Source organism: Rana temporaria, chromosome 9 (genome assembly GCF_905171775.1).
Source record: "Rana temporaria chromosome 9, aRanTem1.1, whole genome shotgun sequence".
NCBI classification, from domain to species: Eukaryota; Metazoa; Chordata; class Amphibia; order Anura; family Ranidae; genus Rana; species Rana temporaria.
In genome coordinates, this window is record NC_053497.1 from 49,826,512 (window position 1) to 49,843,636 (window position 17,125).

Sequence of the window (17,125 nt, forward strand, 5' to 3'; positions counted from 1 at the left end):
ATGTTTGATGATCGCGGTCCTTCAATAAAGAAATCAAACAACAAAGAGGAGCCCCCCCCCCTTACAGGAACCATCTCGATAGAGGAACCATACCGACAAGTCACCCGTATCTGCACTCATGTGGATTATTATTGTTTATTTATACAGATGAGAGAGATAATGCTCATCACAGTCTTATTAAAAAGAGAAAAAAAAACACCCAATAAAGTGTATACTGTACTGTATACTGTGTATAATCAATTCAACACCAACTTTACAATTATTATTATTATCAGACAGATCTGTCTGTTACTTGAAGCGCGTCACCCTGTTAAAGAACAATGGGCACCGTTTATTAAAAAATAAATGCACTTATATTTGCAAAAATAAATACAAAGTTTCTTTCTTTCTTTTTTTGCACCCAGGAGGGTGGATGGCGGCCGCGATGCGCGGGCTCCTGCAGACTGTTCCTCCAGCTCCAAGGTACAGACTTTCCATTAGGCCAGTGGTGTCACTAGGGTTGGTGTCACCTGGTGCGGTAAAACATGGCGTCACCCCCCCCCCCCTCTGTCTAGGCTGCCCAGCACCAAGCAGGCAGGGCACGGGGCGCACCCCAAACCAGCCCCTGTAAAGGATAGTATAGGGCAGTATAGTGGCAGGTTAGGGTAGTATAGAGTGGTATAGTGGCAGGTTGGTGTAGTGGGGTGGTATAGGACAGGTTAAGGTGGTATAGGGCATGTTGGGGTGATATAGGGCAGGTTGGGGTGGTATAGTGCAAGTTAGGGTGGCATAGGGCAAGTTGGGATGGCATGGGAAAGGTTGGGGTGGTACAGGGCAAGTTTGGGTGGCATAGGGCAAGTTTGGGTGGCATAGGGCAGATTGGGGTGGTACAGGGCAAGTTAGGGTGGCACAGGGCAAGTTGGGGTGGCATGGGAAAGTTTGGGGTGGTACAGGGCAGGCTGTGGTGGCACAGGGCAGGCTGGGGTGGTATAGGGCTGTTTGGGGTGATACAGGGCAGGCTGGGGTGGCACAGAGCAGGCTGGGGTGGCACAGGGCAGGCTGGGCATGTCAGCTAAAAAAACAAAAACAAACGGGATGGTGTCACCCCTCTAGCGGTGTCACCCGGTGCGGACCGCACCCCCCTAGCAACGCCTCTGCATTAGGCTACAACTTCAAATAGTGATCTGCGTTTGGATTGCTTTTCTGAGGCATTTGACAGGTGGGGAGGAGGCAATATGACACACCTTCTTAACACAGAGCCCCCCCCAAAAAAAAGTATGCAGCTATAAAAACTGTAGCTGCTGACTTTTATTATAAGGACACTTACCTGCCCCTGGATCCAGCGCCTGAAGCGACTCTTTAATCGGCTTTATGTGCAGGCGCTGGCATCTGAAGTAAGGGAACCAGGAAGAGAATCCTTGTGGCTTTACAGCCGGTTTCCTACGACGCATGCGCGAGTCGCGCTGAGCCTTGTGAATGGTTGCGCCATCTTCTGGGACCTGTGATGTGTCCCAGAAGACTTGTTGGGAGGGGCTAAACGTCCAGCTCAGTTTTTTCCCTTTTGATCTGATCTGCAAGTGGGGATGAGAACCTCTCAAAACCAGGAACCCCCCAAAAAGGCAGTGTGTGGGGAAGGGGGTGCAAACAAGCGAAGCTTTCCATTTTGGGTGGAGCTCCGCCTTAACCACCTATTTTATCCCTGTAAAAGCCTCACTAGAGTGCCACCACCATGTAAAATTGCACGCAGTTGCGGGCCGTTTGCTTGAATGTGTTGCGCGGAGCGGTGGCACTGCCCTTAGGGCTGGTTTAGACCCGCCATTGGGAAGGTAAATGCTGCACTTTTAGCGCCCCCTCCTTTAGCTACAAAGGCACAAATAGGGGTGTTGGCATATCACAGTCACAATGCCTGCAAAAACAACTGCCCATGTTGTGATCAGTGGGCATTACCGGTGACTTGTCAGTATGGTTCCCTTATCGAGATGGTTCATGTAAGGACTGCGCAGGCGCAATCCTTGCCGACCGAAATCTCCGAACCTCGTCCGGCATCCAGGCTCATTCCTTAACATCCCCGTGGATTGGAGGATGTTAAAAAAAGAGCCAGGAGGCTGAGCGAGCGGAGCGAGCCGTCCGAGCAAAGCGAGGACGTAAGGCCGACTTGCCACTTACCTCATATTCCAGGTCGCCCTGGAGGTTCGGTGATTTCCTTGGGGAAAGAATTGCGCCTGCGCAGTCCTTGCAGGAACCATGTCGATAGCCGGAACCATATTGTCAGATCACCGTCACAGAAAGACATCCATTCAAGCAGATGGGCAAGAGATGTATGCAGTTGAGGTGCAGCAGTTATTGGGTTAAAGCAGGCAGTGAGAAGATCTGGTGGGCAAGAAGGAGTGAGGGTGTGTTCTAGTAAATTCCATTTAGGCACAAAAATTCAGTGCATCAAAATTAACCATTTAACCACTTGAGGACCGCCTAACGCTGAAATATCGACATATTGGCACGGCTGGGCACAGGCACATACAGGTACATTGCCCTTTAGGTGCCCCGCCGGCGGTGCGCTCGCGACCTGGTCCAAAGCTCTGTGACCACGCCCGCGGGACGCGATTGCCGCCGGTGTCCCGTGATCGGTCATCGGAGCTGAAGAACGGGGAGAGGTGAGTGTAAACAAACCTTCCCCGTTCTTCTCTGTGGCTTGTCACTGATCGTCTGTTCCCTGATATAGGGAACAGACGATCAGTGACGTCACACGTCCAGTCACGCCCCCCACAGTAAGAATCACTCCCTTAGGGCACACTTAACTCCTTAGCTCCCCCTAGTGGTTAACAACCCCTTCACTGCAATTTTCACAGAAACAGTGAATTTTTATAGCATTTTTCGCTGTGAAAATGACAATGGTTCCAAAAATGTGTCAAAAGCGTCTGATATGTCCGCCGTAAAGTCGCAGTCACAAAAAAAAAAAAAAAAAAAAAAAATCGCCAATCGCCACCATTACTAGTAAAAAAAAAAAAAATTATTAATAAAAATGCCATAAAACGATCCCCTATTTTGTAAACACTAAAACTTTTGTGCAAACCAATCAATATACGCTTATTGCGTTTTTTTTTTTACCAAAAATAAGTAGAATACGTATCGGCCTAAAAACTGAGGGAAAAAAAAATGTTATATCTTTTTTGGGGATATTTATTATAGCAAAAAATATAGAATTTTTTCCCAAATTGTCGCTCTATTTTTGTTTCTAGCGCAAAAATTTTAAAACCGCAGAGGTAATCAAATACCACCAAAAGAAAACTATTTGTGAGAAAAAAAAAAGGACGTCAATTTTGTTTGGGAGCCACGTCGCACGACCGCGCAATTGTCAGTTAAAGCGGCGCAGTACCGAATCGCAAAAAGGGACCTTTACCTGCATAATGGTCTTAAGTGTTTAAGGACTGGAAGGATTTGTCCCCTTAATGACCAGGCCATTTTTTTGCGATTAACAAAATTGATGACCTTTTTTCCCCCCACAAATAGAGCTTATTTTAGTGGTATTTGATCACCTCTTGGAGATCATAAATATCCCAAAAATGTTAAAAAAATGTCTTCATCAGTTTAGGCCAATAGGTATTATTCTACAAAAAAAAAAATCGCAATAAGGCGTATATTGATTGATTTGCGCAAAAGTTATAGCGTCTACAAAATATGGGAAGGGGTTATTTATTTTTTATCAGTAATACTAGCACAAGTCTGATCATTGGAGGAGAGCAGGCTGAGTTCCCAGCACAGCCAGAACACTGACCACACTGTGCTTGAATGCCTAGTGTGGTCAGTTTTTAATAGCAAAGAAGAGGGACTAGCAGGAACACCAGGGATTTCACTCAAAGGAAATACAAGGAAAACAGGATACTCTCTCATATATTGTACAGCAGGCACATATCAGGAATATGAAATGTTGGGTTTTTAACCTTACCTGTCAGGAGCATTTGGTTGATGTTTCCTCAACGTTCCTCCATAGCAGTCCTTTGTTTATTCACCCAATAATGCCGAGAAGCATTGTAGGATTCTCACCAAATGTTTGTGCCGACATGACACTGCTCACTCATGACCAGCAGGGGTCAGAATCCAATCCAGCACATGTGGGTTCTACAGCAGACCCAAGGGCAGTATAGTGGCGGAGTAGATCGCTTTTTTACCTTGCAGCACAAGGCTCATCGGTTCGAATCCCAACCATGACACTACTTACATGGGGTTTGCAGGAGCCCTTGGGGGCTGGATATCTTTTTTGCTTTATAATACTTGGATTAAAGGTGTGACCTTTGATTTGCATATGATTAAAAAAGTTTGTTAACCCCCCAAAAAATACAACACAGTGCTTGTGCCGTGTAATCTGCCCTCCTCGAAAATGTCAAAAAATCTGAATCTGCCACTTCCTGTATGCCCTTTTCTAAACAGACCACGAAAATCAGGGCTGCTCCGCCCTGATCACCGTGGTCTGATTACATCCTTGCATCATATGGATCTGTCCCCTCTGCTCCCCTCTCACCCCCTCCGTGTCTGTCTATGGCTCGGCCCTGCCACTGCTATTCTTGTAAAATAAAAACTTTAAATTATCACTGCCAGTCTATCTATTAGAGGCTGGCATAGCACGCACACAATATCATTAGTTAAAAAAAAAAACGAGTGTTCTAAATACCAAATTTGGTCTTCAGGCCGGTCACGTGACTTGTGGCCGCTTTACAGCGCCGATACATGGCTTCTGTGGAGGAGATGAGCGGCCACGGGATCTCCCCGGCTGACTTTAGAGGGAGATCACGGCCCCTCACACAGAAGCAATCCATCGGAGCTGTAAAGCGGTCGCGAGTCACGTGACCGGCCTGAAGACAGCTGAAATTTTATATTTAGAACACTCATTTTTTTTCAAATTACTGACAAAGTGTGCTATGCCAGCCTCTAATAGAGGGGCTGGCATTGTTTTATATAGATGTGTTAACAAATCCTTTAACAAAGAAATCTTACAAGTGTTTTTTTTTTTTTTTAAACATGACTCTTACCTGTTTTTTTTAATACTGATCCCCGTCAGCTGCCGACATCTTCAGCTCAGCGGCTTCCGGGAATGGATTCCTGGCGGAGCCGAAAAGTACAGTGCGGTCAGGCTGGTAACTTGAATGTAGAAGAGACATAGGGCCAGATTCACAGACAAATACGTTGCGCAGCGGCGGCGTAACGTATCCCATTTACGTTACACCGCCGCAGGTTTACAGCGTAAGTGCCTGATTCACAAAGCACTTACCTGTATACTTGCGGCGGTGTAACGTAAATCCGCTCGGCGCAAGCCCGCCCAATTCAAATGGGGCAGGCACCATTTAAATTAGGCACGTTCCCGCGCCGAACGTACTGCGCATGCTCCGTCCGTCAAATTACCCGACGAGCATTGCGCTAAATGACGTCGCAAATACGTCATTGGTTTTGACGTTAACGTAAATGGCGTCCAGCGCCATTCAGGGACGACTTACGCAAACGACGTGAAATTTAAAATTTCGACGCGGGAACGACGGCCATACTTAACATGGGTTACACCACCTAGAGGGCATTCTTAGTTTTACGCGACGCATCTCTACAGAAACAACGTAAATTTAGATCGACGGGCAACGCGGACGTTCGTGAATCGCCGTAACTAGTCATTTGCATATTCTACGCCGACCGCAATGGAATCGCCACCTAGCGGCCGGCCTAGAATTGCATCCTAAGATCCGACGGTGTAAGTCAATTACACCTGTCGGATCTTAGGGCTATCTATGCGTAACTGATTCTATGAATCAGCCGCATAGTTACGACGGGCGGATCACAGAGATACGACGGCATCTTTCTTCTGCATTAAAGATCTTGCTTGTTTGCATTTTTTATTTAAATTTCCACTTTAAAAATATGTTTCTCTTTAACCCCTTATTAACCCTAATTCCCTTTCCCCCCTAGCAATTTCCCCCTCCCAATTCTTTTTTTACACCCTCTTTTTTACCATTTGCAAAAACATAATTTGACTGTAGTTTATAACAGGACATTTTATAGAATAAAAATTATATTTTTTATTCACAGCATTTCTTTTTAAACCGGCACCAAACAGAAAACAAAAATATTTGTGTCTATAAATTCCATAGAAATTAACATTGACAAAAGAAAGCCTGGTTTTCGTCCAAAAAAAATAAAAAATATAATTGTTTGTATCACTATATCTTTAGTAATGACAACGTTGGTTAGCGCCAAACAAAATAAGCTCATGGTGGATATAAAAAAATTGCTCTGGTCCGTAGGGGAATGTAGGTATGAAATTTGTCATGTTAAACTATAACTGAATGGAAAATGTTTCTTTTCGTTTTCGGTGGAGAGGAAACAGAACACGTATCAGGTTATTATTGTTATCTGTGCCCCCATTCAGGGAAATTAAAGGGGTTGTAAAGGTTTGTTTTTTATTTTCTAAATAGGTTCCTATAAAGTGGAGGTTCACCCCAAAAAAAATTTGTAACATTACATTCAGCCGAGTTGTAATAATGACAATCGGCTGTTTTTTTTTATCTTATCCCCGTACATACCGTATTTTCACCGCCGCTTCCGGGTATGTCTTCTGCGGGACTGGGCGTTCCTAACTGATTGACAGGCTTCCGACCGTCGCATACTGCGCGTCACGAGTTGCCGAAAGAAGCCGAACGTCGGTGCGACTCTATACGGCGCCTGCGCACCGACGTGCGGCTTCTTTCGGCAACTCGTGACGCGCAGTATGCGACGGTCGGAAGCCTGTCAATCAGATAGGAACGCCCAGTCCCGCAGAAGACATACCCGGAAGCGGCGGTGAAAATACGGTATGTACAAAAAAAATATATAAAAAAACAGCCAATTTTCATTAGGACAACTCGGCTGAATGTAATGTTAAAAATGTATTTTTTGGGTGAACCTCCACTTTAAGCTCGTGCATTGTTGGTTCACTTACCTTTTCCTTCCATTTCCCTTCTAAATGTTTTTTTTCTTTGTCAGAATTTCTCACTTCCTGTTCCTCCTCAGTAAGCTTGCCCCCATGATCCGAGCCGTTCTGGCTGGGGGTTAGTCAGCGTGCTCGCCCCCTCCCTTGGGACTACATCGTTGCGAGGAGTTGTGTTCACAGTGTTTCCCCGCAGGGATGTAGTCCCAAGGGAGGGGGTGAGCACGCTGACTAACCCCCAGCCAGAACAGCTCGGATGATGGGGGCAAGCTTACTGAGAGGAACAGGAAGTGAGAAGTTCAGACAAAGAAAAAAAACATTTAGAAGGGAAATCGAAGGAAAAGGTAAGTGAACCAACAATGCACTCGCTTAAAAGGAACCAATTTAGAAAATGAAAAACAAACCTTTACAACCCCTTTAACTCCGTTTACCATTATCACTGAGTGAAACAGAATCCCAAATTTTGGGTTGTCTCCACAAGAAATAAATAAATAAAAATACTGAAAATCTTCCAATAGGGACACTAGTTCTGGTGACAATCCCTTCACTTCAAAGAGATTTCCTTTGACTTCCTGTTTTGGCTATTGGGGCAGGAAATGAAGGCAAATCTCCAAAACGGGATTTAAAAAAAATGGGACTCAAAACATTAAAAAAAAAAAAAAAAAGTTGTGCCTTCAATTTTACTTTGAAAATACAGTCTGAAGGGAAAAGGTACAATCTGCTGCCTGTATGAACTACACACCCTTTCTGCAGCCCTTTAAAGCGGTGGTTCACCCTCCTTAACAACAGTCTAGCATTAAATTCGGCATCGTAGCGCGAGCTACAGTATGCCTGTCTGTATTTTTTTATCCCCGTACTCACTGTGCAATTGTATATTGAAGATTCCGACTCCCGCGGGGAATGGGCGTGCCTATGGAGAGGGAGGATGATTGACGGCCGGCTCTGGCACGTCACGCTCCCCGAAGACAGCCGGAGTAGGTCTCGGCTCTTCACGGCGCCTGCGCACAGGCTATGCGCAGGCGCCGTGAAGAGCCAAGCCTATTTCGGCTATTTCCGGAGAAGCGTGACGTGCCAGGGCCGGCCGTCAATCATCCTCCGTCTCCATAGGCACGCCCATTCCCCGGAATCTTCAATGTACAATAGCACAGTGAGTACGGGGATAAAAAAATACAGACAGGCATACTGTAGCTCGCGCTACTATGCCGAATTTAATGCTAGAGGAAAAAAAAAAAATTTTTTTTTTATATAGGGTGAACCCCCGCTTTAAAGCGGGGGTCTACCCCAAATTTTTTTTTTTTAACATTACATCTAGCAGAGCCAGCATACTAAGGACATTTACTTTCGGCAGGTCATTTTTTTTTTTCTCCGTACATACCTTTATATTCTGTTTTTGTCCAGGGCTTCCGGGTTCCGATGACTACGAGACTGGGCGTTCCTATCCTTCCGTTCGATGATTGACGGCTTGTGAAACAGGTGACCCGTCGCATAACGCGCGTCACCAGATGTCGGGAAATAGCCGAGCTGCGAGTCGGCACTATATGGCGCCTGCGCAGTCAGCTCTACACGGCGGGCGCAGGCGCCGTATAGTGCCGACTCGCAGCTCGGCTATTTCCGGAAATCTGGTGACGCGCGTTGTGCGACTGGTCACCTGTTTCACAAGCCGTCAATCATCGAACAGAAGGATAGGAACGCCCAGTCCCGCAGTCATCGGAACCCTGAGGCTGGGATAGGAACGCCCAGTCCCAGAGTCATCAGAACGCAGAAGCCCTGGACAAAATCAGAATATAAAGGTAAGTACGGAGAAAAAAAAAAAAAAAGACCTGCCGAAAGTAAAATGCCCTTACTATGCTGGCTCTAATGTTAAAAAAAAATTTTTAGGGTGAACCTCCACTTTAAGCTGTTACGAGAGGCAATGCTGCTGAAGCTGGTGGACCTACTCCATACACTCTGAACAGCAAAACTATTAATCACAGTGATTGGCCAATGGAAACATAAGGCAGGAGCTTAGCGACCATCTCCAACTCTACCCAGAAGTGTCAGAGCGGCCTGGCATTTGGCCATGGTAGGAAGGTTTGGGAGGATACTGCAGTTATGTTGCTGCTGCCTCCCCATCCACCATGAACCTGGTATTCCTAGCTAGGTATCAGATCTTCTACCAATGGAATGGACTTATTGTCTGTGCTTAGACAGGTCAATTGAACACTTGCCGCATAACACTGAGGACACGGGAAGGGCTTTTACTCCGTGTGAGACTTTTCGTGCTTCAACATGGTGGCTTTACATGCAAAAGCTTTCTCACAGTACTTGCAGACAAATGGTTTCTCCCCGGAGTGCTGCCGCTGGTGGACAACCAGGCTGGCGTATTGGCAGTAACTCTTTCCGCACTCGTTGCACACAAACGGCTTCTGTTCTGCATGTATGCTGGAGTGCTTGACCACGCTGGATTGCCGAGTGAAGCCTTTCCCACACACAGGACAGGAGTATGGCTTTTCACCAGTGTGGACCACCTGATGGAGGACGAGGTGCTGCTGTTTGATAAACTTCCGGTCACACTGGTTACAGGCAAAGGGTCGCTCTCCAGTATGACTTCTCTGGTGAGTGATCAAGTGGTTCTTACACGAGAAACTTTTCTCACAGTCACTGCATGGATATGGACGCTGTCCGGTATGGATCTGTAGGTGTTTCTCAAGATTCGACTTGCTGCCGAATACTTTCCCACACACTTCGCAGGAAGGAGACGTCTTTCCTGAACTTGAATTGCATGTTGTGATCATTTTATGGTTAGAATCTTGCGGTAAATAGTCCTCTTCTCTGTAGTCTGCTAGAGAAAAGGAGGATACTTATGGGTCATAGTAATGTACACTACATGCAGGCTTAAAGCCTAAAAGTCAACATTTTTTTTTTGTAAAACAACAAACATGTTATACTTACCTCCACTGTGCAGCTTGTTTTCCATAGAGTGTCCCCGAACCCAAGTCTTCTGGGGTCCCTCGGCGGCTGTCTCGGCTCCCCCCTCGCAAGAGCTTTCCACCTTCATGCGAGCTCCCTGGCATGGTGGAAAGCTCTTGCGGGCACGCTTTCGTGATACAGCGGCGGCCATAGCCGCCGACTGTATCACTCGGCTCCGCTCCCGGCGCACCACGTCATTGGATGTGATTGACAGCAGCGCCAGCCAATGGCTGCGCTGCTATCAATCCGTCCAACCTAGCCAATCAACGGCCAGGCTGGGAACCGAACTGGATGACGGGGACGCGCGCAGGACTTTCGAGGGGTGAGGTAAGTAAAAACGGGGGCTCAGGGGGGGGGGGGGGCAGTGCTGTCGGATGTTCAATGGCTGCGCTGCTATCAATCTGTCCAACCTAGCCAATCAACGGCCAGGCTGGGAACCGAACAGGATGATGGGGACGCGCGCAGGACTTTCGAGGGGTGATGTAAGTAAAACGGGGGCTCGGGGGGGGGGGATGTTTTTTCACCTTAATGCATAGGATGCATTAGGGGGAAAAACGTTTACCTTTACAACCCCTTTAAGAGGTCTATTTAAAAAGGATGGTGGGAGTTGTTAAAAGCCAACCTCACAGAAAACACACGTTTCTGTTTTATGTGGGCACTTGCAGTGTAAATTTACCAGCCAACTTCCTAAATCTTTCTGAGACTTCAATGGACTATTTTCTTACAAGGCTTTACATTGAACCCGTGCCTTGTCCACATAACGCAAAGCAACAGGTTCACGTTCAGAGGTATCTCCATCAAGCATCTGGGACACCGCTCTTCCAACCTGACCCATGTGAAGCGTTATGAGACCTCATCCAGAGCTACTACACTAAATTTCTCTTATTACAGTATTCTAAATCGGGTCCTGAACTTACGCATTTCGCCCTGCCCACAGGGATTTAGTCATAGAGGCACTTTAAGGTTTTCTAGGTAACAGGTTCACGTTGATGCATACTCTTTCTTACCCAAGTGTTGCTCTACCACAACTCTTTAACCGCTAAGCATGAAGGTAGGCCATTATGACCGTTATTCATGTCATGGAAAACAACAATGTTTTTCCTCAACGTGATTCCTCTCAAGCCTGCCTTGCATACACACGATCGTGAAAAGAAAATGTTTGAGCAAAGTGCAGTGACGTACAACACGTACGACGGCACTATAAAGAGGAAGTTCCATTCGAATGGCGCCACCCTTTGGGCTGCTTATTAGGGCTGCACGATTCTGGTCAAAATGAGAATCACGATTCTTTTGCTTAGACAAAAGATCACGATTCTCTCACGATTCTCAAAAATGTAATGCCAGAACCCCCCGCCCCCCCCCACAAAAAAATTTATAAAAAAAAACTGTGATTTATCTGAAAATATGAATATATAAAAAAAAGAGACCAGTGATATGTCTATAATGTTAAAGGTCATATAACTCATATGAAAAAAGCAGAATAAAACTTTGATTCTGATTTTTTCATAGGAGTTATATGGTCTTTAACATTATAGACATATCACTGGTCTCTTTTTTTATAGATCAGAAGCAGTACTGCCAGCAACCATTGGGTAGCGCATGGATACACAGTTGTACAGAACTGTGAGAAGGTTTAATACATCAGAAGCAGTACCGCAGTACCGCCGGAAACCACTGGGTGGCGCATGGATACAAACTATTGTGAGAGAAGCTCAAGGAATCTATCCAGCGGCGCAGGCTGCTGAAGTCGGTTTCGATGTCGGCGGCATTTGCGTTCCACGCTGGTTACGTGGAACCAGCGGTGAACACAGAAGAATCGTGGGTCATCCCATGGGGAGATCACGGGCGGGGAGAATCGAAATCGCGATTCTCTCCGCGATTAATCGTGCAGCTCTACTGCTTATGCTAATTTCCCGTCTCATAACTTGCTTCTGAGCATGCACGTTTTCCCCCCCTCGATAAAGAGTACACACGACCGTTTTTCATGACGTGAAAATTTTTTCTAGTCGAGAAAAATGCTCTGGAGCCTACACACGACCGTTTTTTACAACCAATTTAAAAAATTGAATTGTTCTCGTCATGAAAAACGGTCGCGTGTACGCGCCATTAGAGTTGCTGAAGTAGTAACTTACAAAGGGCTATGAATTCCTCATGTTACAGCACTTATTTTCTACTTGTTCCACCATACTGGAAAGACCCATGTCATTAGCTAGAATGCAAGCAATTCATCATTGCCCTCTACAGAGCAGTTCATGAACCCATATTCCTTCTACAGTCATACAAACGCACCCCCTAATGTGCATACAGGGGTTTAACTGAGGACTCCAGCAAGCGAACAGGGCAGGGGAGAAGTGCAAGGGCGGCACATATCAGTGGTTGGGAGAGGTTTTTAAGAGAACTTGTCACATTTACATGAATAAGCAAACAGATTTACTGCAAAGCCTAACTTTGGGCTCCTGGTTCCCTCCCACCCCCCATCCTTAAGGCCATTCTCTCACATCTGGAGGCCCCCTGCTATAAGTATCCTGAATTTCTGTGTTTTTTTTACTTATCCTTACCCAAGTCTTCAGTCTGGTCATAGGTCATGGTCATGTAGGACATGGGTGCTCAACCTGTGGCCCTCCAGCTGTTGCAGAACTACAATTTCCATCATGCCTCTGCCTGTGGAAGTTATGCTTGTAACGGTTAGTCCTGCAATGTCTCTTGGAACCTGTAGTTTCACAACAGCTGAGGGGCTGCAGTTTGAGTACCCATGCTGTAGGGCAGGGATGTGCAATTAGCGGACCTCCAGCTGTTGCAAAACTACAAGTTTCTGGGCATCATGCTGGTGGCTGTCAGAGTCTTTGCTATGCCTCATGGGACTTGTAGTTCTGCAACAGCTGGAGGTCTGCTAATAGCATATGCCTTCTGTAGGGTCTCCACCTCCACACTGGACTGGGTGGTCTTCAGTTATTCAGAGAACAGTGGTTTTATTATATCAGCCCTCTACTGTGTCCCATTAAATGTAGGGTACTGTGGTGACAGGTGGTCCCATAATTCCCTGCACTTACATTATGACCTCAGTCTTCTGGGTGTAGTAATGGATCAGTAGTGTGATACCGTATGGTCATCTTTACCTCTGCTCCAGGCTGGGTGGTCTTCAGTGATTCAGAAAGCAGTGCTGAAATTATGACAGCAGTCCCACTTTCTAAATCATTACAAAGTAACTATAGGATTGATGTGGTAATGGGGCGTCCATGACACCCTGCACTCATAGTATGTCCTCAATCTTCCGGCTGAAGCAGTGGACCACAGCATAGACCACGGCTGTTCTCCATGAATAATCTGCTCCGTCTGGAGCCTTTTCTTCTTCTCAAAGTCAAAAGTAAAGATGTCCACATAACTTAACTCTTACCTGTTTCTGCACTGTCCTCAGTGTCATCTGAGGACTCTTCACTGGGTTCAATCTTAATTTCAAAGTCAAATCCAGATGTAGTTTGGGCTTCCATAAAAGGTAAGTGGACATTTACAGTAGATCGATGTTTTCTTTCTAGGCTTCCTGGAATAAACTCTGAGGAGGAAGGAAGGTCTGATGTCCCATCTGAAAAAAGGAGAATGAAGCCTGCTCAAATTACGTAGAAATGGTTCACCCCACCTTAGTAACTGTACAGATCTTATCGGACAGAACAGTTTGAGTCGCAGTAAAGGAGACATCTACATCTAACAAAACAAATAAGACCCCTTTCACACTGAAGCGTTTTTACAGAGTTTTAGCGTTAAAAATAGCGCTCTTAAAACGCTCATAAAACGCTCTCCATGCATCTCAATGGACCCTTTCACACTGAGTCCTGCAAGCAGCATCTTTGGAACAGCTTTTGAGCGCTGAAAGAAACGCTCCAAAAACGCCCCTCTCCATTGAAATGAAAACGCTGTAAAAACGCCTTACACTTTCACACCGAGGCACTGCAAAAATGCCCTAAAACTTTAGGGTCTTAGCGGTGCTTTACCAGCACATTGGGATTGCAGATGAGACTTCGCTGGAATAACGCTGGAAAAACGCCCCAGTGTGAAAGGGGCCTAAGAAATATAATGGTTGCACCTACATTAAAAGCCCTTTCACACCGAGCCGCCCCAAGCGGCGGCGGTAAAACACCGCTATTTTTAGCAGCGCTTTACCGTCAGATTTGCAGCGCTGTTTGGCCACTAGCGGGGGCGGTTTTACCCCCCTCTAGTGGCTGAAAAAGGGTTAAAACCACCTGCAAAGTGCCGCTACAGCAGCGTTTTGACGGCGGCATGCCGGCGCTGCCCATTGATTTCAATATGCAGGAGCGCATTAGAAGCTGCTTCTAATGCCCCCCAAAGAAGCTGCTGGCAGGACTTTTTCCAATGCCCTGCCAGCGCACCGCTCCAGTGGGAAAGCCCTCTGGGAATGAATGGAGCAGCTGTTTTAGGGCATTTTGCAGGTGCTATTTAACGCTATAGCGCCTGCAAAATGCCCTCAGTGTGAAAGGGGTCTGTGATGGACCTGCCTTTGCCATTGGATCTATAGATCGTTTTCACATTCTCAGATTGAGTTGTTCTGTGGGGGATGTCACTGCTGACTTGCATCTAAAATTACACACTTCAAGGCGGCCATCATTGTCCTGGCTGCGCCACATAGTAATCACCACCTCAGAATAAACATGAATATATATCAGGTGTCCTGATACCAGATAGGACTATGCTTGTTCCAGGTTAGTGACGGAGCAGCAAGCAAAGTGGGATGAAGGCGACAGTCCCTGAACATGTATCCGTTAGTCCGCACCAGCTGTCCTTGTAGATTCTGAATTCCTCGTCCACCAGAAAATATGAAATAGATTTTTATTAGGGATGAACTGATACCATTTTTTATTGGCGAGTACCAAGATTTTCCACCAAGTACTTGCAAATACCGGATACAGATACATTGCGGTGTGATTTGCACCAAAACCAAAAAAAATTAAATGGTGCAAAAAAAATAAAAAAATTGCACTGCGAAGAATCGCATGTGATTTGAACAGGGATGCAGTGCGATTCCTGTCCGAAAGACACATGATTTCCCCCACTGCTTGTGTGTGTATAGAAAGGAAACAACGCTATCCAGGGGGTAGTTTACTGTTAGAACTCACAGTACATATCTGGCCACATGCAAAACAGTCAATGGTAGCAAATCAAGGCCGCTGGAGGAGAAGGTCCGGGACTCCTGTGAGTATAGGACAGAAGTGATGTCAGCTGCTAGATCTTCTCCAGCCCTGTGGGCACCTCCAGAGCATGCATGCTCCATGTACTGAGAGTTCTAAAAAAAATTAAACTGCCCACTAGATGGCGCTTAAACCCCTTTCTACACACAGGAGCAGTGGGGGAAATCACATGCCTTTCGGACAGGAATCGCACCATATTCCTGTTCAAATCGCATGCGATTCTTTGTAGTGCTATTTGTATCCATTCATTTTGTATTGACGCAAATCGCAACGCAAAGTATTGGTTTCGGTATCTGGAGCATTTGCGCGAGTACAGATACCTGCGCAATTTTTATTATTCGTTTTTATAGCACTGACAATGTTGGAGCATCACATTACAAACAACCATTTCCCATCTCTATCCCTATGTTTGGTAAAGCACAGTTTATCATAAAAAATGCTAATACTCAACCCCATGAAATACAGTTTCTGTACCAGTGCTGCTGATCTCCTCCACCTTCTTAGCCACTTCCTGTCTACTTGTACTTGCTCCAGCGTCATCATTCCTCTCAGCCTTCTCCCAATGACAACAGTGGTCTTCCGTACAATGTGTGTCAGGACGGCCACTTGTATGCAGAGAGTATGTGGCAGATGTACAATTTGGAGACAGCGGTCACCCCATTAACAAGAAAAGTAAAAATAGTTCCCCCATTATTGTTGTCAACGGGAGGAACAGTGCCCCATCATTGGTGCCAACGGGAGGAACAGTGCCCCACCACTGGTGTCAACGGGTGGAACAGTGCCCCATCATTAGTGCCAACGGGAGGAACAGTGCCCCACCACTGGTGTCAATGGGAGGAACAGTGCCCCACCACTGGTGTCAATGGGAGGAACAGTGCCCCACCACTGGTGTCAATGGGAGGAACAGTGCCCCACCACTGGTGTCAATGGGAGGAACAGTGCCCCACCACTGGTGTTAATGGGAGGAACAGTGCCCCATCATTGGTGCCAACGGAAGGAATAGTGCCTCATTCATTGGTGTCAGTGGAAGGAATAGTACCTCATCATTGGTGACAGTGGGAGGAATAATGTCCCATCATTGGTGACAGTGGGAGGAATAATGTCTCATTATTGGTGACAGTGGGCGCAAAAGTACCCCATCATTGGTGTCAATAGAAGGAATAGTGCCTCATTCATTGGTGTCAGTGGAAGGAATAGTACCTCATCATTGGTGACAGTGGGAGGAATAATGTCCCATCATTGGTGACAGTGGGAGGAATAATGTCTCATTATTGGTGACAGTGGGCGCAAAAGTACCCCATCATTGGTGTCAATAGAAGGAATAGTGCCCCATCATTGGTGTCAAGCATCACAGGCTCCATTGGTCAGAAGTACTGGAGACTGCAGAGGCCAAAAATAAGCAATACAGGCTGCATTGGTCAGAAGTACCGGAGAGCGCAGAGGTCAGGTGTAAGTAACACAGGCTGCATCGATCAGAAGTACCGGAGAGCGCAGAGGTCAGGTGCAAGTAACACAGGCTGCATCGATCAGAAGTACCGGAGAGCGCAGAGGTCAGGTGTAAGTAACACAGGCTGCATTGGTCAGAAGTACCGGAGAGCGCAGAGGTCAGGTGTAAGTAACACAGGCTGCATTGGTCAGAAGTACCGGAGAGCGCAGAGGTCAGGTGTAAGTAACACAGGCTGCATCGATCAGAAGTACCAGAGAGCGCAGAGGTCAGGTGTAAGTAACCCAGGCTGCATCGATCAGAAGTACCGGAGAGCGCAGAGGTCAGGTGCAAGTAACACAGGCTGCATCGATCAGAAGTACCGGAGAGCGCAGAGGTCAGGTGTAAGTAACACAGGCTGCATTGGTCAGAAGTACCGGAGAGCGCAGAGGTCAGGTGTAAGTAACACAGGCTGCATTGGTCAGAAGTACCGGAGAGCGCAGAGGTCAGGTGTAAGTAACAGGCTGCATCGATCAGAAGTACCGGAGAGCGCAGAGGTCAGGTGTAAGTAACAGGCTGCATCAGAAGTGCAAAAGTTTGTTCTTTAAAATAACAGTTTATTTTTAGCTGCCG

The 17,125-nt window shown here is 46.5% G+C and overlaps 1 protein-coding gene across 3 annotated transcripts in view; it reads right to left on the reverse strand.

The window, feature by feature from the left end:
• Positions 1 to 9,138: 9,138 nt before the first annotated feature.
• The window catches only part of LOC120913462 (zinc finger protein 32-like), a 29,296-nt gene continuing 21,309 nt past the window's right edge, over positions 9,139 to 17,125 (reverse strand). For 2 of the 3 annotated variants that reach the window (XM_040323402.1, XM_040323400.1), the window contains 2 exons: positions 13,266 to 13,451; positions 9,139 to 9,743 (listed from right to left, as the gene is read on the reverse strand). In XM_040323402.1, the coding sequence (XP_040179336.1) occupies positions 9,160 to 9,743; positions 13,266 to 13,451 (770 nt within the window). In that variant the 3' untranslated portion in view covers positions 9,139 to 9,159. The remainder of the gene's footprint in view (positions 9,744 to 13,265; positions 13,452 to 17,125) is intronic. The other variant, XM_040323401.1, reaches the window with a different exon arrangement.